Source organism: Taudactylus pleione, unplaced genomic scaffold, assembly GCF_031769625.1.
Source record: "Taudactylus pleione unplaced genomic scaffold, aTauple2 ptg000043l, whole genome shotgun sequence".
Lineage (NCBI taxonomy): Eukaryota > Metazoa > Chordata > Amphibia > Anura > Myobatrachidae > Taudactylus > Taudactylus pleione.
Genome location: NW_028284445.1, coordinates 17,575,001 through 17,602,102, shown reverse-complemented (window position 1 = coordinate 17,602,102; position 27,102 = coordinate 17,575,001). Strand labels below are relative to the sequence as shown.

The window sequence follows — 27,102 nt, the reverse complement described above, 5'->3', positions numbered from 1 at the left end:
AGTCTATATACCTGGCCTTCTACGGGCAGTCCGTGCGGCTTTGGTTATTACATATCCCCCGTGGCTAAATCCAAATATGCCTTCTTTAAGGATAAGGGTGTTGTCACTGTAATTCCTCTATCTGGTCAGGTGGATCATTTTAGAGGAGGCGTGGAAAATCCGGGTAAGCGGTTCCAGCCTCAAAAACGGTTGACCTTTTGCATACCCCTTTTGCGGATAATTACATTTCCGAATGGGAGTTACCTTTACGGGTAGATTCTCATGTTACACGCTTAGTGAGGAGTGCTACGTTGCCCATGCCCTCCAGGTCCTCTTTGAAGGAGGTTCCAGATTGCAAGGTGCAAATATATCTAAAATCCAATATTCCCTTGCTGGAGGGGCTTCCAGGCCGGCTATGGCCGTGTGCTGGGGGGCCAGAGCCATGGAACACTGAGTAGGTAACTGGATCTCTGCACACTGACTCTCCAGCAGAGCAGGTGGATAGTGGCAAATTCTCAGAGACTTTGCCACGTTCATAATGAGACGGTCTTACATATAGCCTACTCCTTTCCAGAATCTCCTCGGCAGCAGTAGCGGCTTGCCGCTCCCTGTGGTTGCGCTCTTGGAAAGCGGACGCAGATTCCATTTGGAATGCTTTGCCTTTTACGGGACAAGTCCTGTTTGGCCCTCGTCTGGACGCAATTGTGGCCCTGAAGGCAGCAGCTACGTCTGCGTGTCTGCCATCAGCTACAGTCCCATCAGGGTCTGGGACTTTGTCTTTTCGGCCCTGTGAGGCCAGGGAAAGTCTAAAATACAGCTTTCCAAGACAGTCAGTAGCCAGGAAATCTGCTCAGCCATAAGAACAGGCTTGGAGTACAAGACGTCCTACTCCCAAGTTGGACTATAAGCCTTCAGCCTCACGGGACGGGCCTCCTCTCGGGAGCCCCCAGAGTTGGAGGCCGGCTTCTCCAGTTCGCCCAGTGCTGGTGTGTGACCACCACGGACACTGGGGTAAGAAGTATTTTCTTGAAGGTATGTCTTTTCCTCCCGGTAAAAGCCTCCCAGAAGGTTTTTCGTTACAGGTCTTCTGTCAATTCAGGACTAGGCCCTGTAATTTTTGAGGGTGTTACACTCTATGCTCCAGGCAGGAGTTATAGTACCTATTCCGTTGCCCCAAAGGGGAACAAGGTATTACTCCATCCTCTTTCTGGTACAGACACCCAATGGGTCTTACCAGGACAATTCTCAACCTTGAATCCTTCAACAAATTCTTAAGGGTTCCTTGGTTCGGGAGGGGGACCCTGCATTCCATCATTCAATGGAGCCTGGGAATTTTGTGGTGTCGTTGGATATTTTCAGGGTGACTACCTGAATATCCCTCTTTTCTTAGCACACCAGTGTTCCTCAGGTTTGCAGTGGTCAATAAGCATTTCCAGTTTCTGGCATTGCCCCTTGGTCTGGCCTCCGCGCCTCACGGTTTACCAGGGTCATGGTAGTTATGGTAGCCCACCTGCGGAGGCAGGGGGTCCGCTTGTTACCCTATCCGAGTGACCTCCTGTTGTTACACGGTCTCCAGAGATACTTCAGTGCCATATGCAACGGACAATATCTGTGTTGCTACGTTAGGGCTGACTGATAAACTGGAAATGGTCCTCTCTGATTCTTCACAGAGGATGCTCCATATCCCAACATCTGAGGATCTTTGCCTGTAATGCAGAGATCTTTTCCTCAATCACAAAGGTACGCAGTTGCCTGCAGAGTCGCCGAGTGTCTATTCACTTGGCAATGTGGTTCATGGGTTCCAGGATGTCGCTGTTCGACATGGTGGAGAGTACCCAGCTTCACTCTAAAGAATTTGATCCTATTCCGGATGGGATGTGTTGCCCCATAGGATAAAGTCAATAGGCTTTCCCCGGAGGTTTGTCTCTCTCTGGCCTGGTGGCTGCAGAAAGCTCACCTAAACAAGGGGCACCCCCTTTGGGATTGCGGACAGGGTCCTTCTGACGACGGACGCCAGTATCCGTGGCTGGGAAGCATGACGGGTCCACACTTGTTCCAGGGCAGGTGGACACCAGTAGTTTTTGCGCTTCCCATAAACATCTGAGAACTCTGAGCAGTATTCGGGGTTCTCCAGCATGCAGGACAGGTCCTCCACGGAAATACCGTGCAGGTACAGTCTGACAACGCCATCATGATGGCTTATGTAAACCACCTAGGAGGTTCCTGAAGTCAGGCGACACTAACAGTGGTGTCCCGAATTCTGGCTTGGGTGGAAGGCTATATCCCTGCCGTCATCGGCAGTGTTCATTCAGGAATCCTCAGATGGAAAGCAGGCTTTCTCAGCCGTCAAGACGTGCATTCAGGGAAATGTCCTCTTTATCAGGAGGTGTTCAATCTTCTGGTGAACAAGTGGAGCCTTTCAGAGATGAGACTCTTCTGATAGACGTAGGCAGGTCCAGTGGACCTTCCAAGTTGTGTACCTCGTCCCTCCGTTATCCCTTCTTCCTCCAGTAATAGCAAGAAGGAGGCACGCTCCTGCTGATAGCTCCAGCGTAGGCCAGATGGCACTATTACTCAGATCTTCGGAGCCTCTCAGTTAACACTCCGATGCTGTTGCCTCTACGCCCGGACCTGTTGTCTCAGGATCCTGGCTGATCCCCAGACCTGGGTTGTCTGTGGTGGAGACTGCCCTCTTAAGGTCTAGGAGTTTTTCCAGCTCTATAGTTAACAGGGGCTCTGTCCATGCTAAGAGCTCGGAAGTTTTTATCTGCAAGAATTTACCATTAGGTATGGTATACTTTTTTTCAGGTGTCGCCCTAGAGGCTAGGCTCCTCGGGTATTCCGGATATCCAGAGGTTGGCTTTCCTACAGGTGGGCTTAGATAATGGTCTTCGCCTTGCTTACCTCAAGGTGCAGGTTTCTGCCCTGTTAGTATGGTTTCAGTGTAGGATTGCTACTCTTCCTGATGTCCGCACCTTTGTGCAGGGTGTACGTTATATTCAGCATCCCTTTGTTCCACCTGTGGCTCCTTGGGATTTGGTTGTGGTCCTTAGGGCTCTCTGAGGACCGCCATTTGATACACTGGGCTCACGGCTAGGACTGTATTCCTTCTGGCTCTTAATTTGGCCAGTAGGATCTCAGAATGGGAGGCTCTATCATGTAGACCTCCCTTTTTCTCATCTTTCCTAGGAACAGGGCAGTGCTTGCCTTTACTTCCCCAGTCCTGTCTGCTGGTGAGGCCTATTTGGCTGTGGTACGGGCGCTAAGAATTTAAGTTGACCGTACCAGTCCATTTAGGAAATCAGACTCTCGGTTTTGTCCTTTCTGGTTTCCATAAAAAGGGTTGGCCTGCCACTACGCTAACTTTGGCAGGATGGATTCACAGGTCTTCCTGTTCCATCCTCTATTAAAGCTCTTCCACTAGGTCTGTGGGTCCTTCGTGGACAGCTCGACGTGGCGCTTCAGCGGTGATTGGCAGCCACGTGGTCATCTGTCCATATTTTTGGTAAGGTATTATGCTTTTGATGCCTTCGCCTCTCAGGATGCTTCCTTTCGGCGGCGGATTCTCCTTACAGCACAGGAGCGTCCCCACCCTTAAAGGATACTGCTTTGGGACATCCCCAAGGTATCCTGTGGATACCCTATGGACCCTGAAGTAGAAAATATGAGATATGGTAAGAACTTACCCTTGTTATCTCTATTTCTACGAAGTCCATAGGGTTCCACAGGACTCCCGCCCTGTCGCACCTGTGCTGCAGATGGGCTTTGATCTGGTCACCGGTTTCTCCGTCTCCTTCTGGTGAGAATGTGATTATTGTGTGTTCCAGACTGTCTTCTCTCTCTTTTTTGCTCCTGCTTCGGCCTATGGCTTGTTACGAAACTGAGTGGCCTGAGGCTCGGGGGCGGGGTATAGGAGAGGGACCCCAGTGCATCCTGGGAGGCTGAAAATTTAACTCTGTGGTGCCTGGATGTCTGCCGCCATCGCCTATACCCCCAAGGTATCCTGTGGAACCCTATGGACTTCGTAGAAATAGAGATAACAAGGGTAAGTTCTTACCATATCTCATATTTTTAGCAATATGCGGTAGCAATGTAATCGCACGATGCTAATAGTAGATAGCATATTAGCATCGCACACAATGGTTTCAGGCTGAGGACGCAAGATTTCGTTGTCAGGGGCAACATAAAATGGCGCCATGCAGATTTTAATTTTACAATTTAGGTCTCAGCCAACCATCCGGCTTCGACAGGTGCGGGGAGCTTAGGCATCGGGGTGGGGGAGGGTAGTCTTGGTGGTTAGGGTTCCTTACCTAGATGGGTCGGGATTGTAACCTGGTCGGGATCCCGAGTGCCAGCATCCCGTACATATCCCTATTTTACCAAGTGTTAATGATTATGAACACTAAAAGCATTGCCTAAGGGGGAATTCAGTTGTTTTTGGGTACCCATAATGGGCGCCAGACGTGTCATATTCAGTTGTTTTGCCGTTGGGCGTGAGTGCCGTGGGCGCTCATTACTTATCACGTCGCGCCCACATGCACTGGGATTAGCCACGTAAAGCGACTAAACCTGTACAATCTACTGTGCACCCAAAAGCCCGTTTTTGGGCGGATTTCTGCTCACCGTCTCAGTGGGGGGAGGGCGAGAAGAAATAATTGGCACCCGCGGCAATCCTAACCAGCGGCACAAATACTTTAATATTTCCTGTTACTATAGACGGGAGCTGCAGCCGCGTTAAAACAATTGAATTCACCCGTAGACTTTAATTTACGCTTGACAGTAATGTCCATTTTCAAATGACTGCACAATTGTAATTTTAGTTGGACATATTCAGGCAGGTGGAACTGGCTAATGTACTGAGAGCAGTATAGGCTTTGGTTGTACAGAGGTATGTCAGCCTGCTACATTTAGCACCAAGCATAGTCACCTGGGGCGGCTGGATAATGTTTATATGCTTTAAAAGGAGCTTGCTAATGTTTGTTAGAATCATAGGTACTTGGCAAACATTAATTGACATAGTCAGTAGGAAAATGTAGTGAAATCTAAACAAATTTGTAATGCGAACGGAAGGAAGTCACTGGTAAATATGATATTCACATTTAATACTACTCCCTGTGTAAACATCACCTGGCATTCGTACACAGGTTAGTATTTAAATGTCAGGCATGTGTGTATTATTTCCTATATCTTCCCCCCCCCCCCCCCCCCCCCAATGTCTATAACCTCCTCCACCCCCACACGCCCCCAATGTCTTGTTTCCACTACTGTCTGACCAATATGCTTGTATAGTCATAGGGATCAGTGATCACTATGTCCTCAGCATTCTCCGTGAACTTTGCAATGTGATAAATGATAACAAAATTGATTATCCAGAGAAGACCTCATGTTTCTTGGCAGCAATATATTATTTTGTGTTTTTTTTTTAATTCCTGTGTATAAATATTATAAGAACATGTTTGCCTTGGACAAAGTACACTTCTCATATATACATAAGTCAGTGGTTCTTGTAGAGAGTAACTTTTTCTGTGGTTTTATAGACCCACATGTAGCCAGAATACATGCAGTGTCTCAAGCAGACCTCCCATATTGCCAGTATGCAATGCTACATCTAGTAGATGTCCCATATGACCGGTAAACACATACAGCATCAAGTAGACTCATATGTAACCAGTATACAATGCAGCATCAAGTAGACTTCGCATGTATAATAACAGCGTCAAGTAAACCTCTCATGTGTATCCAGTATATAATGCAGCACTGACTTTAGTACTTTATGTAGAACCCATTAGACAAGTCGACTGTGCAGCTCCCATTTTAGTAGTTACAAACATTCTTTGAACAAGAAACTATGCAGGATCCATTTGACTATTTAATACAGAGCTTCCCAAACTCCGCCATTACAGTCCAGGTTTTAAGGATGTTCATGCTTGAGTAGATGGCTAAATCAAATTGACTGAGGTACTAAGTAAGTCACCTGTGCTCAGGCATGGATATCCATAAAACCTGGACTGTAATGGTGGAGTTTGGGAAGCTCTGAGTTAGTAGTCCCTCTAAACATAACACATCATTACTCTGCATGACAGTGGGAGCAGAAGAGCCTAATGTGCACCCACTATGCCCAATCCATCCAAACAACTAGTGTCGTCCTATGTATTGATGTTGTCTGGGTGCTAGTTTGGTTTATACACTTTTTCGTTGTCACTGTGAACGTGCATTATTTTTATTTCTAATAGACATTATACATCTAAGTAACCTTGAGTCCTAAACCAGGGACGTATCTATAATGGGTGCAGGGTGTGCGGTACACATGGGTCCATGGGGGCCCACACCCTGCACTCATATTATACATCACCACTTCGGAGTCCTACGTTGGCGTTGGTGTCAGTGCTGTAAAAAAACACCTGGAAAATGGCTTGCGTGGCCATTTTCCCGGCGTTTTGCACATGCGCAGTATGGAAAACACCAGGAAAATGGCTGCCATGCCATTTTCCCAGTGACCTAAGCATGCGCTGTAGACTCTGGGCACAGACTAGTGCCCAGATTCTACCGCTGCGCTCAGTGCACTGCGGCCGCCGGAGAGAGAGGAGGAGGACTGCACACGGGCCCCTTGTTCTAATCACTACTGTTAAGGCCCCCATACATCAGCAATCTGAAAACCACAATTGAACAATTTGAAGATTTATTGCCCGATCTTAGGATTTCCCAATCAAGCAATCTTCGCCCATACATTACAGATCTTTTTCAGTGATTTGCAGATCGATTGCAGAAAACACAGATCGGACAATCTTGAAAGGCCCATCATTTTACTGGTAACTGTCTGCAAATCTGATGATCATGGCCATACACTAGCAATCTACAGCCCCAATCCATCTGTGAAATCCAACATGTTGGACAATCTGATTTAACAATTCCAATCACTTTTTGGTTGGAATCTGCGATCTGTGAAGCCCATACATTTCAGATTTTTATACACAATCGATTGCAAATTGCACGATTGCTGCAATCCATCTCTGATGTATGGGGGCCTTAAGATCAGCATTTTCATGCTTAAATAACGTTTTGCTAACGTCTCATCACTAGTACATTCCATAATTAAATGTTCTTGGTCTTAGAGCAATGTGTAGCTCAAAATTAATTTTAAGTGTTTTGAAGCTCATTTTAACACATAGAAAGGTGTGTGTTTATGCAGTATTTGGTACATAGTCAGACTTATGTTAATGTTTGGTACCATAATTCATATTTATGTGGTAGAGATTTATATTGGTAGGTAAAGCCAATTGAGGACATTGTCTCAGAAAGTTCCTGAACTAAAGACCCTTCAAGAAAGTTCTATTTTACATCTGTTCTGCATATAGTCTGCACGATCCATCGTGTCTGATGTCGCAACTGGGCTGGCATTTACATGCGCCCAAAGAGAGGAATTGTGACACACTAGGCGCCAAAAAACTCTGCAGCTATTGGGGAATGAGTTGAGGTCCTATCACCAATTCTGGACCAATAGTGAACAAATCCCACCAAAGTGCTGAGTATACAAAACATAAATATGTATAAAGTGCTATATATTCAAATGACAACTAGAGAATAAATATTAAAACACTACGTATTTATTAAAAACAATGGTTCACGTCATAAATAACCCCTTCATTAAGGGAAAATAATTCAAATTAAAATGTGTTTCTAATCCCACAATACAAATACACTAAATCTCACATAAATTCATATACATTGCACATACATTCACCCTCAAATCAATAGGTACAGTAGTCGGGGTGCATATGTGGTATGGATAAAATATACAGGGCACATACCCAGTGAGAGCGCACTGGGACCCCTAGGTATCCGGACTCTGGATATTCCGGAATCTCCTAAGGGGTCAATCATACACGAGGGTGTCTCTGTTCTTGGTCACTAGTCTGTGCAGGCATCCAGGACCAACGCGTTTCGACCTGTGGCGGTCAGGAGGGTGTGAGAAGAAATAATTTATTCGCCCTAACAGCGTTGTCAATTGCATATACTGTATATCATATAGTACTCCAGGCTGAGCGACTCAAATGGTTTTACAGTGACTCCCTATGCTGAAGAACTTCTCTTTATGAAGTTAAGTACACTAAATGAACTCAGGACCCCAAACACTGCATGTTTTCCAGGTCTCCTCACAGAATCACAGGTGACATAATTAGCACCACCTGAGGATCTTTTAAAATGTCTCTGTAAGTAATGAATACACCTGTGCACCTGATAGGTGACCTGGAAAATGTGAACTGTTTGGGGTCCAGAGGGCCCAGTTTGAGAATGACTGGTCTGGAAGATTGAATGAATGTGCTGGAAAATTAAATACACCGATCACTACTGTCCTTTGTCATTTTTCAGCGTTGAGCGATTATCGTTCATGTACATACACTGAACAATAGCAATTCAGCAGGATAGGAAAGATAGTCAGCGTGTGTCTGGCATAAGAGTCCAGGTTTTAAGGATGATATGTTTGAGCAAAGGTGTCGTCTCAATTAGTGTCTCAATGATTTTTATCTAACAACCTGTTCCCAAGCATGGATAGCCTTTAGAACTTGCACTGTTAGTGTGCTTTGAGGTCTGAGGGCCTGATTCAGAGCGATGTGTATGCAAATTGCGTAGGCAGTGCTATCGCACAGCAAAGCATTAGCGCGCCCAGTATTTCTTAGAGAACGATCACATAGTGTATGCAGACACCCACCAGCCTGCTTTAAGACGCCCACTTGTGCACGTCATGTCCAGGAAATGATGCAACCATCGGTACATCGGATGCTATTGCAGCGCTTGAGGTTGACCATACCCTGCCACAAGCACTGCGAGCACTTCAGTGTAAAACCAAGCCAGGTGACGTGTACTATGATGCTGTCCTATAATTATGCACACCTCTATAACGCCGATGAGATGCTCAGGCACACCTGCGTTTGCACCTCCACTCCCCCGTTTTTAATGGCCAGCCCGTTACCACCTACAAACTGCTTCCCCTATCACTCACTCTGCTGGGCTGTCTATGCATTGTGAACTTTCACTGATGTATGCACACAATGCACGCACACTGCATACCATCGGTAGCGAGCGGGTCTGAATGAGCAGCATCGGTCTAACCTACATTGCGCCTGTTCTAAATGGTCAACTAAACCTCAACATTTGTTTTCATATATGCAGAATATTATTCATTGTACTGCAGTTAAAAAGTAGAGCATTAACCCCCAGACAACCAGCCCACACTATGAGTTGCTGTAGGATCACGGGCCCCATCCTTGTGTACGAATCCACCATTCCATACGTTTCTGCAGTGCGAGTCCTATAAGGTTATCAGTCATTGTCTGCCTGTTTATAGAAAAACCCTTCCCTCTAATAACCCATTCACATTGTGTTGCCGGGTCACACCAGAGATTTTGTTCACGCGTACATCCTGGGTGAGACCAGGCTGGGTCCCCTTTCAGACTGGCGGCCCAACGCGGTTTATTGCTGGGTCAATGACGTCACCGCCATCACGTGCCGAGCCACTGTCCAAGCGCCACCACTTTCTATGCAGTGAACAGGACCCGGGTCGCATCAACCTGGGTTACCCGTTCACACTGCACCTCGGGCCGTGGTGAACATGTGTTCCCCACTGCTCGTTACCAGGGTTGAAATGGGCTTATTTCAACCTGGCCCTTTCGCACTGCACAGTAACCCGGGTTATTGCAGCAAGTGTGAAAGGGGTATAACATCCCGGCTACCTGCAGAGGAGTAATAGAGCAAAAAGCCTTATAAACCATTCTACCGTTGATATATAGTAATGACTTTTAATGCTGTTTTTTTTCCACATCCTTTTGAGCTAAAGTAAAGTGCCCCTATAAGCTGCACACACGTGGGCACTCCTTTCTCTGAGCATGCTGCCTAGCAACTAGTGACATCACTGACACATGAGGCACAATTAGGATGGTTACTTTGAGGGGTGATAGGAATATTAAATGTGAACTAATTAAGTGACTTGTAATAAATATTAGCTCCTGAAAATGTGCTCTGTACTCTCCTGGCTGTGCATGGTCTCCATCAACAGCCTGCTTTACCTGTGCCCATCAGCAGCATGAGATTGCACGCTTGCACATGACTGGAGAGGCCCTCCTTTCCAGTCTTTAGAGCAACGGGGAAAGGGAGGGGGGATTTGGACTCTTAAGGTGCCTACACACTTGGCGATGTGGTCACGATGCCATATTGTGTCCGATTTCCCCTTGAACTCTCCCCAGCAGCTCCCCGGCAGTCGTGGGCACGATTTGGTGTTAAAAACTGTCCAATGCGACAAACGATCTATCGTGCCTCCTAACTATTCCATCGCATCGTGACTGAGATTGTCAGATCTACCCTACAGCGCGGCAGATCTGAAGATGCGATGTACAACCTGCGGGGACGCGCATCGTGATCGTGCGTGGACACATGATTTGGGCATATTTTACACGATTTGTCGTCACGATGTGTCGGAATCGGGCAAATCGTGTAAAATATCACTAAGTGTGTAGGCACCTTTTTGGAGTCCTGAAGCAATATAATACTTGCACAACTAGTAAAGCATGCAGCACCTCAACCATCCTGTCAGTAACCTCAATGTAATTACACAAGAGGGAGCGGTTTGCCTAAAGTAGCTGAATAACAGAGGACAAAAACTTGTGGTGAGCTAGATAAGAGCATTGTATACACTCAAATATTTACGATGGCTAGTGTGTGTGTGTGTGTGTGTGTGTGTTTTAAATAATTTATGGCAGGGGTAGGCAACCTCTGGCACCACAGCTGTGGAACTACAATGCCTAGCATGCCTTGCCCCCATTTTAGCATGTCTTGACAGCAAAACTATGGCAGGCTGGACTGTGTAGTTTCACAGCAGCTGGAGTGCCACAGGTTTCCTGCCCCTGTTTTATGGCAATGTACTAAAACTTGAGAATTGCATAGTTACATTTACAAAAAAAAAAAAAGAGTAGTTGTAAGACTCTTTTTCTCAATTTAGAAACGTCTTCTGTGTTTGTTTTACGGATTTGCACTATTTTATATTTTGGTGTTTGTTTTGGATCAACTTGGCTCCTCATAAGTCATTCTTGTAGGTGTAGAGTTGATGGGCAACGAAACATAGTCTCTTGGACTAATAATTTATATAGCCCTTTTCTCTAAAAGGACTCAAGAAGTTTGTACCTAATTATAACACTTTAAAATGAACCGATTGGACGGTCTGTCTGTAGTTTGCATGTTCTAGATTTGTAATGGCCATCCTTTGGCATCTAGCTGACCTATGCCATTTATGTTTTTGTTGATGTTTGTGTAACCATTTAGTGTAGCTCAGTAAAGGATGATGTGCGGGCACTTCTTGCTATTTTGTGGCTCCGACCACATAAACATACTGTTTCTCCTTTTTGCCCAGTCGTTGACAAACTTTCCTAGGAAACCCCCTCCGCACAGGTGGTCTGATTCCTGGGCAATCCGAGGTTTTGGGGATTCTCAATTTCCTGGTAACTGCATATGTTCTGATTTTCTCACTTATTGCAGCCTGTGTGAGTAATGTGTGCAATACATTGACCAATCCATGCTCTGGATAAAGATGATGCTGAGGTCTACTGACCAGGCGGTGCTTAGGACACATGACATTTCGCAGTGTGCAGAAGTACAATGGCCAATCGGTGCTCTGGTCAAATGACAAATTGGTCATACTAAGGTACACTGACCAAACTGTGCTCTGGTCAATTGACAAGCTGCAGTATGCTGAGTATGTATAACTCCTACTGATATCACAGGAGAAAATCTATAAGCAAGCAGAGAAGAGAATATGACTTTCTCAAATGTCGCCACCAGGTCATGTTTTGTGTATAGGCCACAGAAATTGCTCTCACGTGACTGTATGTGGCTACACGGTAAAATTGGGGTGGCTTTTCTAGCCAACTAATCTAAATTCTATTCCAGCCATAGTGTAGATGTCGGTGCACCCGCCTGTATTGGTTGTAACCTACGTGTTCCTGTCGGAATACATATGTTACACCGCTGGCCGCATTCAAATCCCGGAAGCGCCAGCCCAACGTGGAAGGAAATCCTGATTGTGCGAAAGATAAGTATTATCTAACCTAATCTACCACCTAACCCTCCTTCAGGGTGCCTAACCCTAACCTCTCCCCTCTAAGTGCCTAAACCTAACACCACCTTTCCCCGCCATCTAAACCTAAGGGGGAGGGGGGGGGTGCCGTGCCTAACACTAAGATTCCCCCCCCCTAGCCTAAACCTAACCTCCGGGAGGGGTGCCTAACCCTAAGTCACCCCCCACCCAACCCCCCGGAACCCTAAACCTAACCCTACGGCGGCTGCCCGTGCTCGGCGCCCGGCATCCCTTCGATCGGGGTGCCGGGCGCCGGTCTCCCGGCGTAGGTTAATTAACCCTCGCCGGGATTCTGTAGTGGAGATGCCGGCTGTCGGCATAGCGACTGCCGGCATCATAAACGCATATCGTTACGGTCATATAAGACAAGTATAGAATGTGAGATGGGGGGGGGGCTGTTGACGTTAATAACCTTGTGACTTTGGCTCCAGTTACAATTTTGCATTGGCCCTTAGTTGGTTAAAGGATGAAAGCTGTAATTTGATTTTGGCTACACAATAGGAAAATTGAGGCCCTTATATATTTGTATGTTTCCAGTCTGACTTCAGACCAATCTGTCTGGCATCTCTGACGCAGGAAGTTTGTGGGACAGAGATGTCTAGATTGTCTCAGAATAAAACCAAGCAAGAAAACCTGCTTTGTGCCAAGTAGATCATATCATGTCATTGCTTATTGTAGCTTTTCAATATGAAATATAGGTTTAGTTTATTTTCTACTACTGTAGGATGTCTCTACTGAAGGCTTCACTTTGTGACAGCTACAATATATAGAGAGGGTTGCCAACGGAAACTAGGATTGGAGGGGGGCTAGTCTATTTTAAATTACTGTGCCTTTTTAATAGCAGCCAGTCTGGGTATATTTGGGCTGCTTTTATCTTCTGTAGGAAGATCAGAGGCATTTCCTATCCAGAGAGAAACCTTTCTTTGCCAGGAATTATTTTATAGATTCTTTTTTTTTCTCCCTTTATTCTAGAAGAGTGTTTATCACACTGCTGCGAGCAGTCCTCATGTGTGCCACAGGAGATGCCTGCCAGTGGGCACCCGCTGCAAGTTTAACACATAGCCTAGGTAGCGCTGGGCTCTTCTAGGTAGTTCAGACGCTGCCCGGGTTGTGACCTATAAGATGTGGCGTTGTGACCTCATAGGACACGCACCCCGCGTTGCTGTCCTGCCTCCACTCGCTGCTCTACCTCAGCAGAGTGTGTGTGACTGAGTGTACACACCACTGACTGCTGGGTGCCACTCGTGGCTGAGGGACACAGATGACTGGGAGCTCCTATCTCTGCTACTGTCTGGTCAGTCTTTTGTGGGGGGCTGTAAAGCATTCGTTGACCATTCATGTGTAGGGTTTTTTCTCAGCCAAGGGAGTGGGCTCACTCACAGCCATGAATAAAGAATGGTACCAAAACATCCTCCAAGAGCAACTTCTTCCAACCATTGAAGAACAGTTTGGTGACGAACAATGGCTTTTCCAGCATGATCGAGCACCTTGCCATAAGGCAAAAGTGATAACTGACTCCGGGAACACAAAATTTTAACTTTGGGTCCATGGCCAGGAAACTCCCCAGACCTTAATCCCATTGAGAACTTGTGGTCAATCCTCAAGAGACGGGTGGACAAACAAAAACCCACAAATTCTGACAAACTCCAAGCATTGATTAGGCAAGAATGGGCGGCCATCAGTCAGTATGTGGCCCAGAAGTTGATTTGACAGCATGCCAGGGCGAATTGCAGAGGTCTTGAAAAAGAAGGGTCAACACTGCAAATATTGACTTTGCATAAACTTAATGTAATTGTCAATAAAATCCTTCGACACTTATGAAATGCTTGTAATTTTACTTCCGTATACCATAGTAACATCTGACAAAAAGGTCTAAAAACACTGAAGCAGCAAACGTTGTGAAAACCAATACTTGTGTCATTTTCAATACTTTTGGCCCTGGCTGTATTGTGTTATCACTGTGATCGCTTACAATGGGATTGGACAAAGTCCAGGAGACTGGAGTAACGTGGGGTCATCTGTTGAAGTGAAGACAAAAGGTGTGGTTTTGGCAGAATTAGTAGTTACCTACTTCGTACATGACTTTTCAAGTGACTCCAGCTTTTGAATCGATGTTGCATGATTATTTATAAGTAAACCATAACTTGCCATCCATAGGTCTATTGTCTGGTAAGAAGATAGGTTACTGGTTTGGGTCACTGGTCTCGCATCTGTGCCACCAAACACAATAGGGAATGTATATGGAGGCTTTACTTTAGTACAGGTAAAGTAAACTGACATAACTGGCATCCTATTTAATTTCAATAAAGGTCGTACTTTATTTTTCTTTCAAGGGTCACCTAAAGCTGCAATGTAGATCATTGTTACAAGTTTGAAATGGTTTTCCAAGTCATTTGATCAAGTCACATGTGTTATGTGATGTGAAACGTGTAAAAGATGACTTTGTGTTTAGTAATCAGCATGGATGGGTTTCGTACAGTGTTATTTTATAATGTCCATAAAACTTCAATGAATAATTTGTATTTCAGAGTATATGGAAAGAATCTCCACATTTCCTTGCCTTGCCATCAACCTGCATTTTGCTAGCACTACTGTAATTGATATGCTCGATGCCCGGTGGTGGCATATCTTGCCGAAATGAAAGCCCCCCTCCCACCCCCTAGAGACATTAATGCATATTGAAAGATGCACCTAGCACAGAGGTTCCCAAACTCTGTCCTCTAGGCACCCTAAAGATCCAGGTTTTAAGGATATCCATGGTTGAGCACAGATGGTTAAATCAAGACTGAGGTACGAATTAAGTCACCTGTGTCCAAGCATGGTTATCCTTAAAACCTAGACCGATAGGGTGCCTTGAGGACCATGTTTAGGAACCTCTGGGACTAGCCCCTTATTTTCACACATGGGATCTATGTTCACTTCACTGCCCCTCTCCCCCTACAATGTGGACTCTAGAGTCACCCCTCTTATTTCTAGCTGGAATGAGGGATCCCCTCTTGGCACTTGCCAATATTTGTGTTTGCTGATATTCATGACAATGTTTTTCATTTCCTTTCACAATAGGATGGTGGTAAAATTATACTCCCTACTGTTAACCATTCCTCGCAGTCACACTCTTAACTTGTGCCCTCTGACTTGCCTCCTTCTTTGTTCCCAGTTTTACCCCTATTCTCTAGACCAGAGGTTCCCAAACCATTATAGTCCAGCTTTCAAGGTTATCCATGCTTGAGCCCAGATGGTCAAATTAAATTGGTTGAGGTGCTAATTAAGTCACCTGTACTCAAGCATGGATAGCCTTAAAACTTTGACTGTAATGACTGAGTTTGGGAATCTTTGCACCTAGACTGTAAGCTCTCACGAGCAAGGCCCTCAACCCATTTGGTTCTCACTCTTCGCTTTCGTTGTCTCCAGGGCGGCTACACCCACACAGTCAGCTCTCACCCTCTCTGTCTGCCCTTCTCAGGGCACTGGGTCACGGAGTGCTGCAATTATCTATAGTCTCTCATTTGTAGAATTAACTCATTGTTTGGGTTTTTGTTTTCCTCCCTGTATTGTTTGTCTGAACCTATTTTATATTGAATTGTTTCATATATTTTAATTTCCCCTGTATGAAGCTGTAGACACCTGGTGCTGCCATAGAAGTGTAAGCTTATAATAATTTTGGAGAAAGTATTTGGTTGAGTGTGTATCTTTTAAATTTTTAAACCGCCCATAGGCCCCGCCTCCACCAGGAAGTCATGTGGGGCGAGATGGAGGTAGAGGATGTCTCCATGCAGAGCTGGGTGTTCCAAAGCCTCTCTGGTAACTACATCATGTGACATTGGTTGCTATGATAGTCAATGGCACTGTATAGGATCATAAATAGCAGCCTGGTAAACAAAACCATGGAATATGGATATGGTAAATGGCAACTTCTATTAATCGGTTACACAGTGTTTTTTCCGTGGGCTTGCTGCCTTACCCCCACTTTATACAATGTGCTTATGGCTATAATGCATACTCTAGGCTGGGGTGGATGAAGTAATCTAGAATTCATGAGTTGGTTAGTCAGATCTCTGTGCCAGACAGATCTAGTACACTGTGGTGGAGATGTATGAACGGGTGTTAGGGAGATAGGTGGTTTCAGTGCACGTCATGTGCGCATATATCTCTTCTCCCCCATGTACTAATGTGGTGTTGGGTGGTACTAAGTGCCACTGTCATTATTTTCGCAGCAATCTACAAGATACGCCACCCAATGTATGAACGGTCAGTGGCACTGACTGTTCACTCAGCTGCGGTTATCGATATCGACAGCTGCAGATGACGTTCCCCTATCACCACAGCAGGGTCAGGTAATTAATATTAGGCAATTATGTCACTGCTTCCTAACAATGTGATAGGGGCAAAATGGTTCAGCCACAAGATGGATTCCTCTATTGTGTACATGACCAGTCTACATTAAGCAGCTATGGAATATGTGTATCCACTGATATATTACTCTTATTTCAAGCTAAGTGCCAGGGGTGTGATATGTATTACCGCCGACCGCATGGCCGGCGGTTCAATTCCCGACAGCGGCTGCCCGACAAAGGAGGAAATCCCAATCGTCCTAAAGGTAAGTATTTACTAACCTAACCCCCCTAATCCTCCTTGGGAGTGCCTAACCCTAACCTCCCCCCCCCCCCCCTGTGCCTAACCCCCCCCCCCCTTCCTCGCTGCCTAAACCTAAGTCTCCCGGGGGGGGTGCCTAACCCTAACCTCCCGGGGGGGGTGCCTAACCCTAACCTCCCGGGGGGGGTGCCTAGCCCTAAGTCTCCCCCCCCCCCCCCCCCTCCCGGGAGTCCTAAATCTAACCAAACACACCCCCTGACCCCCCCCCCTGCGGCTGTCCGCTGCGGCGCCCGGTATCCGCTCAATTCGGATGCCGTGCGCCGATCTCCTGATGTCGGGCAAATGACAGGTGTCTAGATTTAGATGCCTGTCATTTGTCCCTTGTCGAGATAAAGCAGTATGGCATTTAGACTGTCGGGTTCCAGACTACATCCCAGTGCCAGCTGTACATTATTTTTTTTTTTTTTAAGGTTCCTTGGCTACCGGAATTTTTGGATTTTCCTAGACTTTCTTTAAAGTCAGGCCGACATGCTCCAATATCACGGCTAATAACAGATTGTTGGCCTAATATACAGTAGCAGCGTATATTACCCAGGAAACGGCTGTAAGATGAGCCTTTTCACCGCTGCTATTCTGTGTGTCTACTGGCATCTGTGGTGCCTGAAGTGCAGGGTGGCTGGTTATTGCCCACATGTGTATGACACAATTATCAATGAGGTCATTGTAATGGTTCTCTGGGGTCCTGGCTTCCACAGGGGTTGTCTATCTCTTACCGTCATTCATATGTCATCAGATGTCCAACTCCCAGTATGAACAAGTGAGGTCAGTGGATCTTGTTTAGTTTGCACCCTGGCTAAAAAATAGAGGAAGTCATGATCGGCCTAATGTTGCCTATATATCATTAAAACTAAACAAACCAACTAGGGATTCTTACACAATATGACCCTTTTGGGTCAATGTTTTCTTACAATATATAATATTATGTAGGGGCAGTTATCATTAAGCCTTAATGACCAGGTCCATGGAGCGACATGTATGCCATATCTGAACATTGCAATTTTGGGGCTCTGTGGTTTTGTTTAGCTAACAATCGCATAGAACATGCTTACAAAGGATATAAAATCTACCAACCACGAATCGCCTACGTCTTCCATAGCAATAAACCTGTATGGATTAACATGGTCTATTATAAGTACCACAGCTTGTAACTTTTCCTCTCTCCTTTTAGCGTTTCGATTTACTGCTGTTGCTGCGAGTGTTGGCCAGTCGGCCTTTTCAGACTGTGGGTTCTGTGGGTTGGGCATTATGTGGGCTTTTTGGCAGAGGTGTTAATAACTAATTCAGCGTGCATAGATTGACTGTGACCTGCCACAGAACAGTCTGCAAATGTAGCCCAGATGCTAACTCCTTTCTTTTACTGTGTCTTAGGAAAGATGACAGAGATTATGCACTGAAACAAATAGAAGGTACTGGGATCTCTATGTCAGCATGCAGAGAAATTGCAGTAAGTAGGTTTATGTGTCGTTTTTATAGTTAATCGTTTCCTTTCTTACCTTTTTAAAGGACCACAAAACCTGGAAATACAAGTTGCCTAACATAAAAGAACTTCTAACAACATTCACAAATATAGATTTAAAAGTTTCCATATAAGAAACTGTGCACTAGTTGTTTAGCCCAGTGCAAGTTGTCCTGTTATCACTGCATGCAATGTCTGTTGTGTGTCAGAAAATAATTTCCCCATTATCACTTATATTAAATACCTTCAGTCCCTGTAAGCTCCTGAAAGTATATATCGGTGGCTTTTATAGTAACTTCCTGACTGGCCTTGGTACATTCACATCAGATTGACTGTCTATAACCTAATGTTTTCTTTTAAAAAAATGAGGCCAACAGCTGTAACCACACGTTCCGCAGATTGCCATAACGTGACCAAAGCATATCCCAGTACTGTTTACACTGTTCTGAATGTGGACGTGCAAAGCATCAACTGAGACTGGTTGGGTACGGGATGCCGGCGCTCAGGATTTCAGCGGTCAGAATCCCAACGCCGGCATCCCGACACTGGCTAGGATACTGACACCTGCTGGTAAGTACCGTACCCCTAAACCTAACCCTCCCTCCCCGCAGCCTAGACCTAACCCCCCGCAGCCTAATCCTAACCCTTCCTTCCCCTAGTGCCTAACACTCCTACTAACCCCAATACTTATTGTCGGGTGGCTGGTGGTCGGGATGCCAGAATTCCCACGCCGGCATTCCAACATCTGGGATCTCAACTGAATCCCACTGAGACATCAGGAATTCACAGTGTGATGGGGACACCTAACAGCTGTGTATGCCATGTCTAAATCACCCTGGTCACTGTAACCACTTAGATCCACTGTAACCTTACATTTAAGCTGCCGTTAGATCCAAATGAAACTTCATCTAATGGTGTTAATGTGCAATGGAGATGCATTAAAACCTCCCCTTGCTAGTCAGTCTCCTCAAAGGGAGAGAAATAAGTTCTGTTGAAAAGTAATAAAATCATAATATTAAAAAAAAAAAATAGCAAAACAGATGAACTCACATGAGCATGATTAAAGAAATCCAGAAAACATGACGTGTTTATGGTACTTGAGGACTGGAGTTGATAACCGCTGCCCTACAGTACTATTTAATTTTTAGTTTAAATATTTGAATATTTTAATTATTAGTAGCTATGGGAATTATGTTCGTCATGTTTTTGAGTAATTTTCCTCCCTAATGCCAATAAAAGAAGCCTAATCCGTCCAGGGGAAAAATAATTATAATTTTACTTGCGTGAAAAGTAACGGTTATACCTGTCTTGAAATGAGGCACTGTGGGAGGGGGAACCATTCAATCTTAAAGTGGTAAAAGACTGAAAAGTTCAACTTTCCTGCTTTATATTTTGCATTTGACTGGTGCCCTGCGACCCAGACATTCAACCCTGAAATTAAGCATTTACACTACATGTCCAAAAGTATATGGACACATCCATATGTAGAACTCATTCCAAAATCTTGGGCACTAAAATGGCGTTGTACTCCTCCCCCTTTCCTGACCTAACAGCCTCCACTCCTCTGTGAAGGCTTTCCACTTAGTTTTGTAACCTGCTCTTGCGATCACCGTCCAAAACATTAGTGAGGTCGGCACTGCTGTTAGAGCATAAGGCCTTGTTTGCAGTCCGCGTTTCATATAGTCCCAAAAGTATTAGAATGGGTTGAGGTCAGGGCTCTGCAGGCCAGTTCTTGCACACCAAACTGTATTGCCCTGAACATTTCTGAGGAAGCTCACATGCAGCTTGGCATGGCACATGCTTTAGTGACATTTAGTGTAAGCAATCTTAAATAGAAGGCTTAGCAAAAAGGTGTCCTCCTCTTCTCCAAAGTAGTAACGTGAGCTCCTACTGACAGCTTACATTGGATTCATGTGATGAGTAAACACCTATTTTCTACATCAGGGTCCATAGGGTATCCACAGGATACCTTGGGGTATAGGTGATGAAGTCAGGCATCGGGCACCATAGAGTTAAGGTTTCAGCCTCCCAGGATGCATTAGGGTCCCCCTCCTATACCCCGCCCCCGAGCCAAGGCATCTCAGTTTCGTTGGTGCCCGGCTCGGAGTCGGAGCACCTGTTTAGAGGGGGGCTAAAGATAGCCCCTGAAGTTTTCTTCAAGGCAGCTGTGGCTGCCCATCTGGAAGTACAGCAGTCACTACTGACGTCCATGTTGTCTTCCCTAAGCCCCCGCCGGTACCAGAACACCGGTACTGATCCGGGGATGCTGGTAAGCATCTGGGGTCACAGCTAGCGGTGACCCCAGATGTTTTGGACCATGGCCCGGATTCAAGGGGGCAGCAGGTAAGCAGCGGGGTCCCGCGGTGGGTCCCCGCTGAACACATGGTCCAGAGTCCCCAGGCAGGGGGCTCCCTGGGGACTGGCTGCAGCGTGGAGCCAGGTAACCAACCTGCGCTTCCACTACCCCTCTGGGACAGCTGAGCGGTAGCGCTGCGGCGTCCCAGGGGTTAATTGCATGCCAGGGGAGCGCGTCTTCCCTGTACACAGCCGGCGCCTCTCCCGCTGCACACAGCCCTCTCTGCACCTGCCGATTGGCCCTGTGGCAGCGCTCCTCCCCCAGGCCAGCCTCCTCTCTGCTCCTCGGTGGCCATCTTTGCAGAAGCATGGTGAACGCTGCTGGAAGCTGCTGATCGGTGGCATTGTGGTCTGAGTCCCCTGGCATACCTCTCCTCCGTTGGAACAGGTCTGTGTATGCCACGCTGTGTCCTACCAGGCTCTGTGTCTGCGTAGTTGAGGATCAGCATTGATAGTGCAGGGATTAATTTCTTTGCATTGTATCTGACTTCTGCTAGCATCTGCTGCCTGTACTTTCACTTTCTACTGTCAGCCATTTCACTGTCCCGGCTCTTCTTCTGCTAAAGCCCTTGCGGTGCAGTGATTGCAGGGTGGTTCTCCCACTATACTAACAAGTATCAGTGAGAGGGGTCACATACTTACCATCATGTCGGAGAGTGAATTTCCTCTCCAGCTTCTGTGTACTACGTGCAAGGTACCAATAGCGGAGGGGGAGGGTAACGCGGAGGGGCTATGTCGGCAGTGGTTTTTATTGGCGCGACCAATTTACTGTCATGGCTCCGGTACAGGAACCGCCCTGGGCTTGTTTCGCCAAAGCGCTTACAACCCTAGTGGGCCAGTTAGCTCCGCAACTTGCGTTCTCACAGATGGGATTGTCCCAGCAGTCAGTGGTGTTGTCATCCATGCAGGGGTTCCCGAGACAACTGATGGTACCCCACAGTCTCCCTATTTCCCCTCCTCAGGTCTATCAGCAGCCTGCGTGGGTTAATTCACTGACAAGCTCTGTACAGCATTTGTCGGACGTGTTACAAGGGGAGTCTGTGTTGCGGCCTCACAAGCGGCCGGTGGCGTCTCTGTCCGCTCCTTATGAGGATGATGACGTGACGACCGATGATGGGGAGATTCTGAATCTTTCTGACAAAGAACCTCTCCGTACTAAAGAGTCGGACGCTAAGTCTAAGGTTTATATTCCTGGCCTTATTCGTGCAGTCCGCACAGCTTTAGTTATTGAGGATGATGATCCTCCGGTGTCCAAGTCCAAATATGCCTTTTTCAAGGATATTAAGGGTGACGCCACAGTGTTTCCTCTTTTGGGTCAGTTAGTAGACCATTTAGAGGAGGCGTGGAAACACCCTGGTAAACGGTATCAGCCTCAAAGACGCTTAGCGGTGGCTTACCCGTTTGCGGACAATTATTTTCCTAAGTGGAAATCCCCTCCTCAGGTGGATTCTCATGTGACACGTCTAGTCCGAAGTACCACATTGCCCATGTCCTCCTTGAAGGATGCTACGGACCGTAAGGTGGAGATCTGCCTAAAGACCATTTATTCCCTCGCGGGGGGGGCATCCAGACCGGCTATGGCCGTATGTTGGGTAGCCAGAGCTGTGGAGCGCTGGGCTGATAGTTTGGAGGCGTCTTTGGATTGGCAATCTCCGGGATTCGGCCACTTACATCAATGAAGCGGCCTTGGATATTAGTACCCTCACATCTCGGATTTCTTCGGCAGCGGTTGCTGCTCGTCGCACCTTATGGTTGCGATCCTGGAAGGCGGACGCTGATTCCAAAAAGGGATTGGAAGATTTGCCCTTTAATGGAGAAGTCCTCTTTGGTCCGCATCTGGACAAAATTGTGGCCACGCTGGCAGCAGCCAAGTCTGCATGTCTCCTGTCTGATGCGGTCCCTACCAGTTCGGGTACGTCGTCCTTTCGGCCTTATAGGGCCCAGGGTAGGCCTAAAGCACAGTCCTTTTCCCGACAGGCTGGCCCCAAGAAATCGGCTAAGCCCCGGAAACAGGCCTGGAGTACCAGACGTCCGGCCCCTAATTCTGATGACAAGCCTGTGGCCTGACGGTCTGGGCCTCCCTTTGGGGGATGCCAAAGTGAGAGGCTGCCTGCTGCAGTTCGCCCAGTATTGGTCGGCAACTACGACAGACACTTGGGTTCACAAGGTGGTTTCTCACGGGTATGCCCTCTCCTTTCAGCACAGGCCCCCATCCCGATTCTTCACCACGGGTCTTCCCTTAGACCAGAACAAAGCCACGGAAGGTTTTGCACACTATGCTCCAGGCTGGAGTTATAGTGCCTGTTCCATTCTCCCAGAGGGGCCAGGGTTTCTATTCCAATCTATTTTTGGTGCATAAACCCAATTGGTCGTACCATCCGATTCTCAACCTCAAGGCCCTCAACAAGTCCTTGCGGGTGCCGCGGTTTTGGATTGAGACCCTGCGGTCCATCATTCTGGTGCTGGAACCTGGGGATTACATGGTGTCATTGGACATACAGGACGCTTACCTGCATGTCCCTATTCTTTTGCGTCACCAACAGTTCCTCAGGTTTGCAATCTGCAGCGATCACTTTCAGTTTCGGGCGTTACCTTTTGGCCTGGCGACAGCACCACGTGTGTTCACCAAGGTTATGGCGGTCATGGCGGTGTTCCTGCGGCTGCAGGGAGTCCGCATGTTGCTGTACCTAGACGACCTATTGTTGGTAGCAGGGTCTCCAGAGCTCCTTCTACGTCACTTGGATCTGACGATTGCAGTACTGCAACGGCACGGCTGGTTAATAAACTGGCAAAAGTCCACCCTGATCCCGTCTCAGAGGATTATGCACCTCGGAGCCTTATTGGACTCCAGTCAGCAGAGGATCTTTGTGACGGGGGAAAAGATCTCTGCAGACAACTGCGCACCCTCAACTGCAAGGCAGAGTCGCCGTGTGTCTCTACACTCGGCGATGAGGTTACTGGGCTCCATGGTGTCAGTATTCGACATGGTCCTGGTCTGGGCGGAGCGCAATCTCCCGGCCATATCAGCAGTATTCATCCCGGGAGTCCTCAACTGGGAGGTGGACTTTCTCAGTTGCCAGGACGTTCATCCGGGGGAGTGGTCTCTGCACCAGGACGTCTTTCAACTTCTGGTGGACAGGTGGGGTCTTTCAGAGATTGACCTCATGGCGTCATGGCACAACAACAAGTTTCCGGTGTACGGGTCTCGCACAAGAGACGAAAAGGCGTCTCTGGTGGATGCTCTGTCCGTCCAGTGGACGTTCCGGTTTGCTTATCTCTTTCCTTCATTTTCCCTTCTTCCACAGGTAATCCGGAAATTCAAACAGGAAGGAGGGACGCTCCTGTTGATAGCTCCCGCAGGGCCCAGGCGGCATTGGTTCTCAGACCTTCAGGGTTCTCAGACCTTCATTGGTTCTCGGACCTACTGTCACAGGGTCCTTGTCATCACCCAGACCTGACTCTGCTGTCTTTGACGGCGTGGCTGTTGAGACGGCCATGTTAAGGTCCAGGGGGTTTTCCAGCTCTGTAGTACGAACTATGCTAAGAGCTCGGAAGCCATCTTCTGCAAGAATATACCATCGTGTGTGGCATACGTTCTTCCAGTGGTGTCGGCCGAGAGATTGTGCACCTCGGGAGTTCCGTCTGTCTAGAGTGTTGGCTTTCCTACAGGCGGGACTAGACCATGGGCTTCGCCTTGCTTCTTTGAAGGTGCAGGTGTCTGCCCTGTCTGTCTGGTTCCATCGTAGGATTGCTACAATCCCTGATGTGCGCACCTTTATGCAAGGTGTTCTTCGAATTCAGCCGCCATTTGTTCCATCGGTGGCGCCTTGGGATTTAGCTGTGGTCCTGAGGGCTCTCCAGGGACCGCCGTTTGAACCACTGGGCTCAGTGGACCTTAAATGGCTGACAGCTAAAACAATTTTCCTTCTGGCCATCGCTTCAGCCAGACGTGTTTCTGACTTGGGGGCTCTCTCCCGTAGACCCCCTTTCCTGATTTTTTATGGGAAGATGGCAGTGCTGCGCACTCTCCCTGAATTTCTTCCAAAAGTTGTTTCTCGTTTTCATATCAACGAGGAAATCGTTGTGCCGGCTTTTAACTCACCCGACCTTTCAGTGGGTGAGGCCACTTTGGACGTTGTGCGGGCCTTAAGGATTTATGTTGACCGCACTTCTTCGTTTAGGAAGTCGGACGCTTTGTTTGTCCTCTATGGCTTCCGTAAAAAGGGTTGGCCTGCTTCAAAGCAGACTTTGGCTTGTTCGATTCGTATGGCAATTTCAGAAGCTTATCTTCATGAAGGCCTTCCGGTTCCATCCTCTGTGAGGGCTCATTCCACTAGGTCTGTGGGTCCTTCGTGGGCAGCTCGACGTGGTGCCTCTGCAGTTCAGATCTGCAAGGCTGCCATGTGGTCCTCTGTCCATACCTTTGTGAGGTATTACGCGTTTGACACCTTTGCCTCTCAGGATGCTTCCTTCGGGCGGCGGATTCTCCTTTCAGCACAGGAGCGTCCACACCCTTGAAGGATACTGCTTTGAGACATCCCCAAGGTATCCTGTGGATACCCTATGGACCCTGATGTAGAAAATGAGATATGGTAAGAACTTACCCTTGTTATCTCTATTTCTACGAAGTCCATAGGGTTCCACAGGACTCCCGCCCTGTTGCACCTGTGCTGCAGATGGGCTTTACTCTGGTCACCGGTTTTTCCGTCTTCCTCTGGTGAGAATGTGATTCTTGTGTGTGTCCAGATCTTTTTTCTCTCTCTTCCTTCTCCTCCGGCCTATGGCTTGGTACGTAACTGAGATGCCTTGGCTCGGGGGCGGGGTATAGGAGGGGGACCCTAGTGCATCCTGGGAGGCTGAAAACTTAACTCTATGGTGCCCGATGCCTGACGTCATCACCTTTACCCCAAGGTATCCTGTGGAACCCTATGGACGTCGTAGAAATAGAGATAACAAGGGTAAGTTCTTACCATATCTCATATTTTATATATCTCTCTATGGGGGGAATTTAATGTTTTGGGCGCCCATCACTTATCGCAGATGGTTCGAGCCAAAAACTGAACCAAAGTCGGGCTTTTGGGTGCCTCAACTGGCACTCCACATAAGAGAAGCCGCTTTACGCTAATCTTGTGCATTTAGGGCACGACAGCGTGGCAGTCACGACCAGCACAGGGTTGGTCGCACAAACAATTGAATAGCTCCCCTCACTTGAAATGTTAGCTACGTGCGCCCAAAAACAATTGAGTCACCCCCTATAAGTGTGTTAAACCATTTTGCAGTATTTGCCGCCACGGTCCGTGCTGGTTCTGTATGACCTTGTTGTTTGGTCTTATTTCTATTTATTTCTTTTAGCTTCTACGAGAGCTGAAACATCCAAATGTCATCTCTCTACAAAAAGTCTTTCTCTCTCATGCGGACAGGAAGGTCTATCTTCTATTTGATTTTGCAGAGCATGATTTATGGGTAAGTTCCTTTTTATTCTTTGTTATTTTAATTATCAAACAGTAACAGACACTAATTTTGTGGGCTGAACAATTTAGTCAGCCATATTTTTTCCTGTAGGATCTAGTGACTGCACTGAGGCATGAGGTACGGAATACCTCAGTGATTATTCTAGTTTTTAATGAATTGATAGACTGCATGCTCAATCATACTGGTTCATCTCACAGAACAGCTGCATTCACTGTGTATGATGAGTGCACTTTAATGCTCTCAGACTCTCCTTTCCAACATTATACTGTACGGCCACTTTATCTGAGCACTTTGAGGTGTGATTGCAGGAGGAATAATCTAAGACAGGAAATTCTAAAGAAATAAGCTATATATAAACGCTAAGGCTTCAGGAAGAAATGCCTGCGCAGAAAATAAACGGTCAGCAAATCCAATGTAAAACCTGTGTTGATGGGGACGTGTCATGGAATTAGTTTTTTTTTAAACTTCAATGTCTATTTTGTTTTGTAAGATTACCTATGGTCACTATTTCCCAACTGCTGAATGACTTCAATGAGCTGCTGTTTTTAAACGGCACAAAAAATGGCATCAGGTGAGATCCCACTCTCCATCCAGTGCTGGAACTAGGTTGTCGGCAACGGCCTCTCGCTCCAGCGCTGTGTTTGGGGGAGGGGGGGGAGGGCGAGTGGAATGGTGACACACACCTTTAGTTTACTGTAGTTGTCAAGAGGAGATCACCAATACATAGAGTTCAACATAGGTGCTACAGTATGTAACCCAATGCAGAATGGTCACTAATTTAAACTTTAAGTCCTGTCTTTCTATGGTTCTAGATTGTTTGTTTTTTAGAATAGTATGAAGTGAGGGGAGGAAACAATTCATGTAAAATTGCGTGTGTGAAATCCATAAGACAGAAGGTCCTCCCCCCTCCCAGTGTTTGTCCTTCCACTCTTGGCCCAATCCCACTTACTCCCATTGTGCTTCGCATCCAAGCATAGTTGTGATAGAACCTCAGAAGAAAAACATACTTTTACCAATTTCTTTAGACCCTCAGCTCTGCCTTATCTAAAGTACACACTTGGTA

At 46.9% G+C, this 27,102-nt stretch overlaps 1 protein-coding gene across 1 annotated transcript in view; it reads left to right on the top strand.

Moving 5' to 3' along the window:
- CDK8 (cyclin dependent kinase 8) overlaps nt 1-27,102 on the top strand; it is a 102,912-nt gene that overhangs the window by 24,823 nt on the left and 50,987 nt on the right. The window contains exons 2-3 of the mRNA XM_088460282.1: nt 18,125-18,200; nt 25,920-26,030. Coding sequence (XP_088316408.1) covers nt 18,125-18,200; nt 25,920-26,030 — 187 coding nt within the window. The remainder of the gene's footprint in view (nt 1-18,124; nt 18,201-25,919; nt 26,031-27,102) is intronic.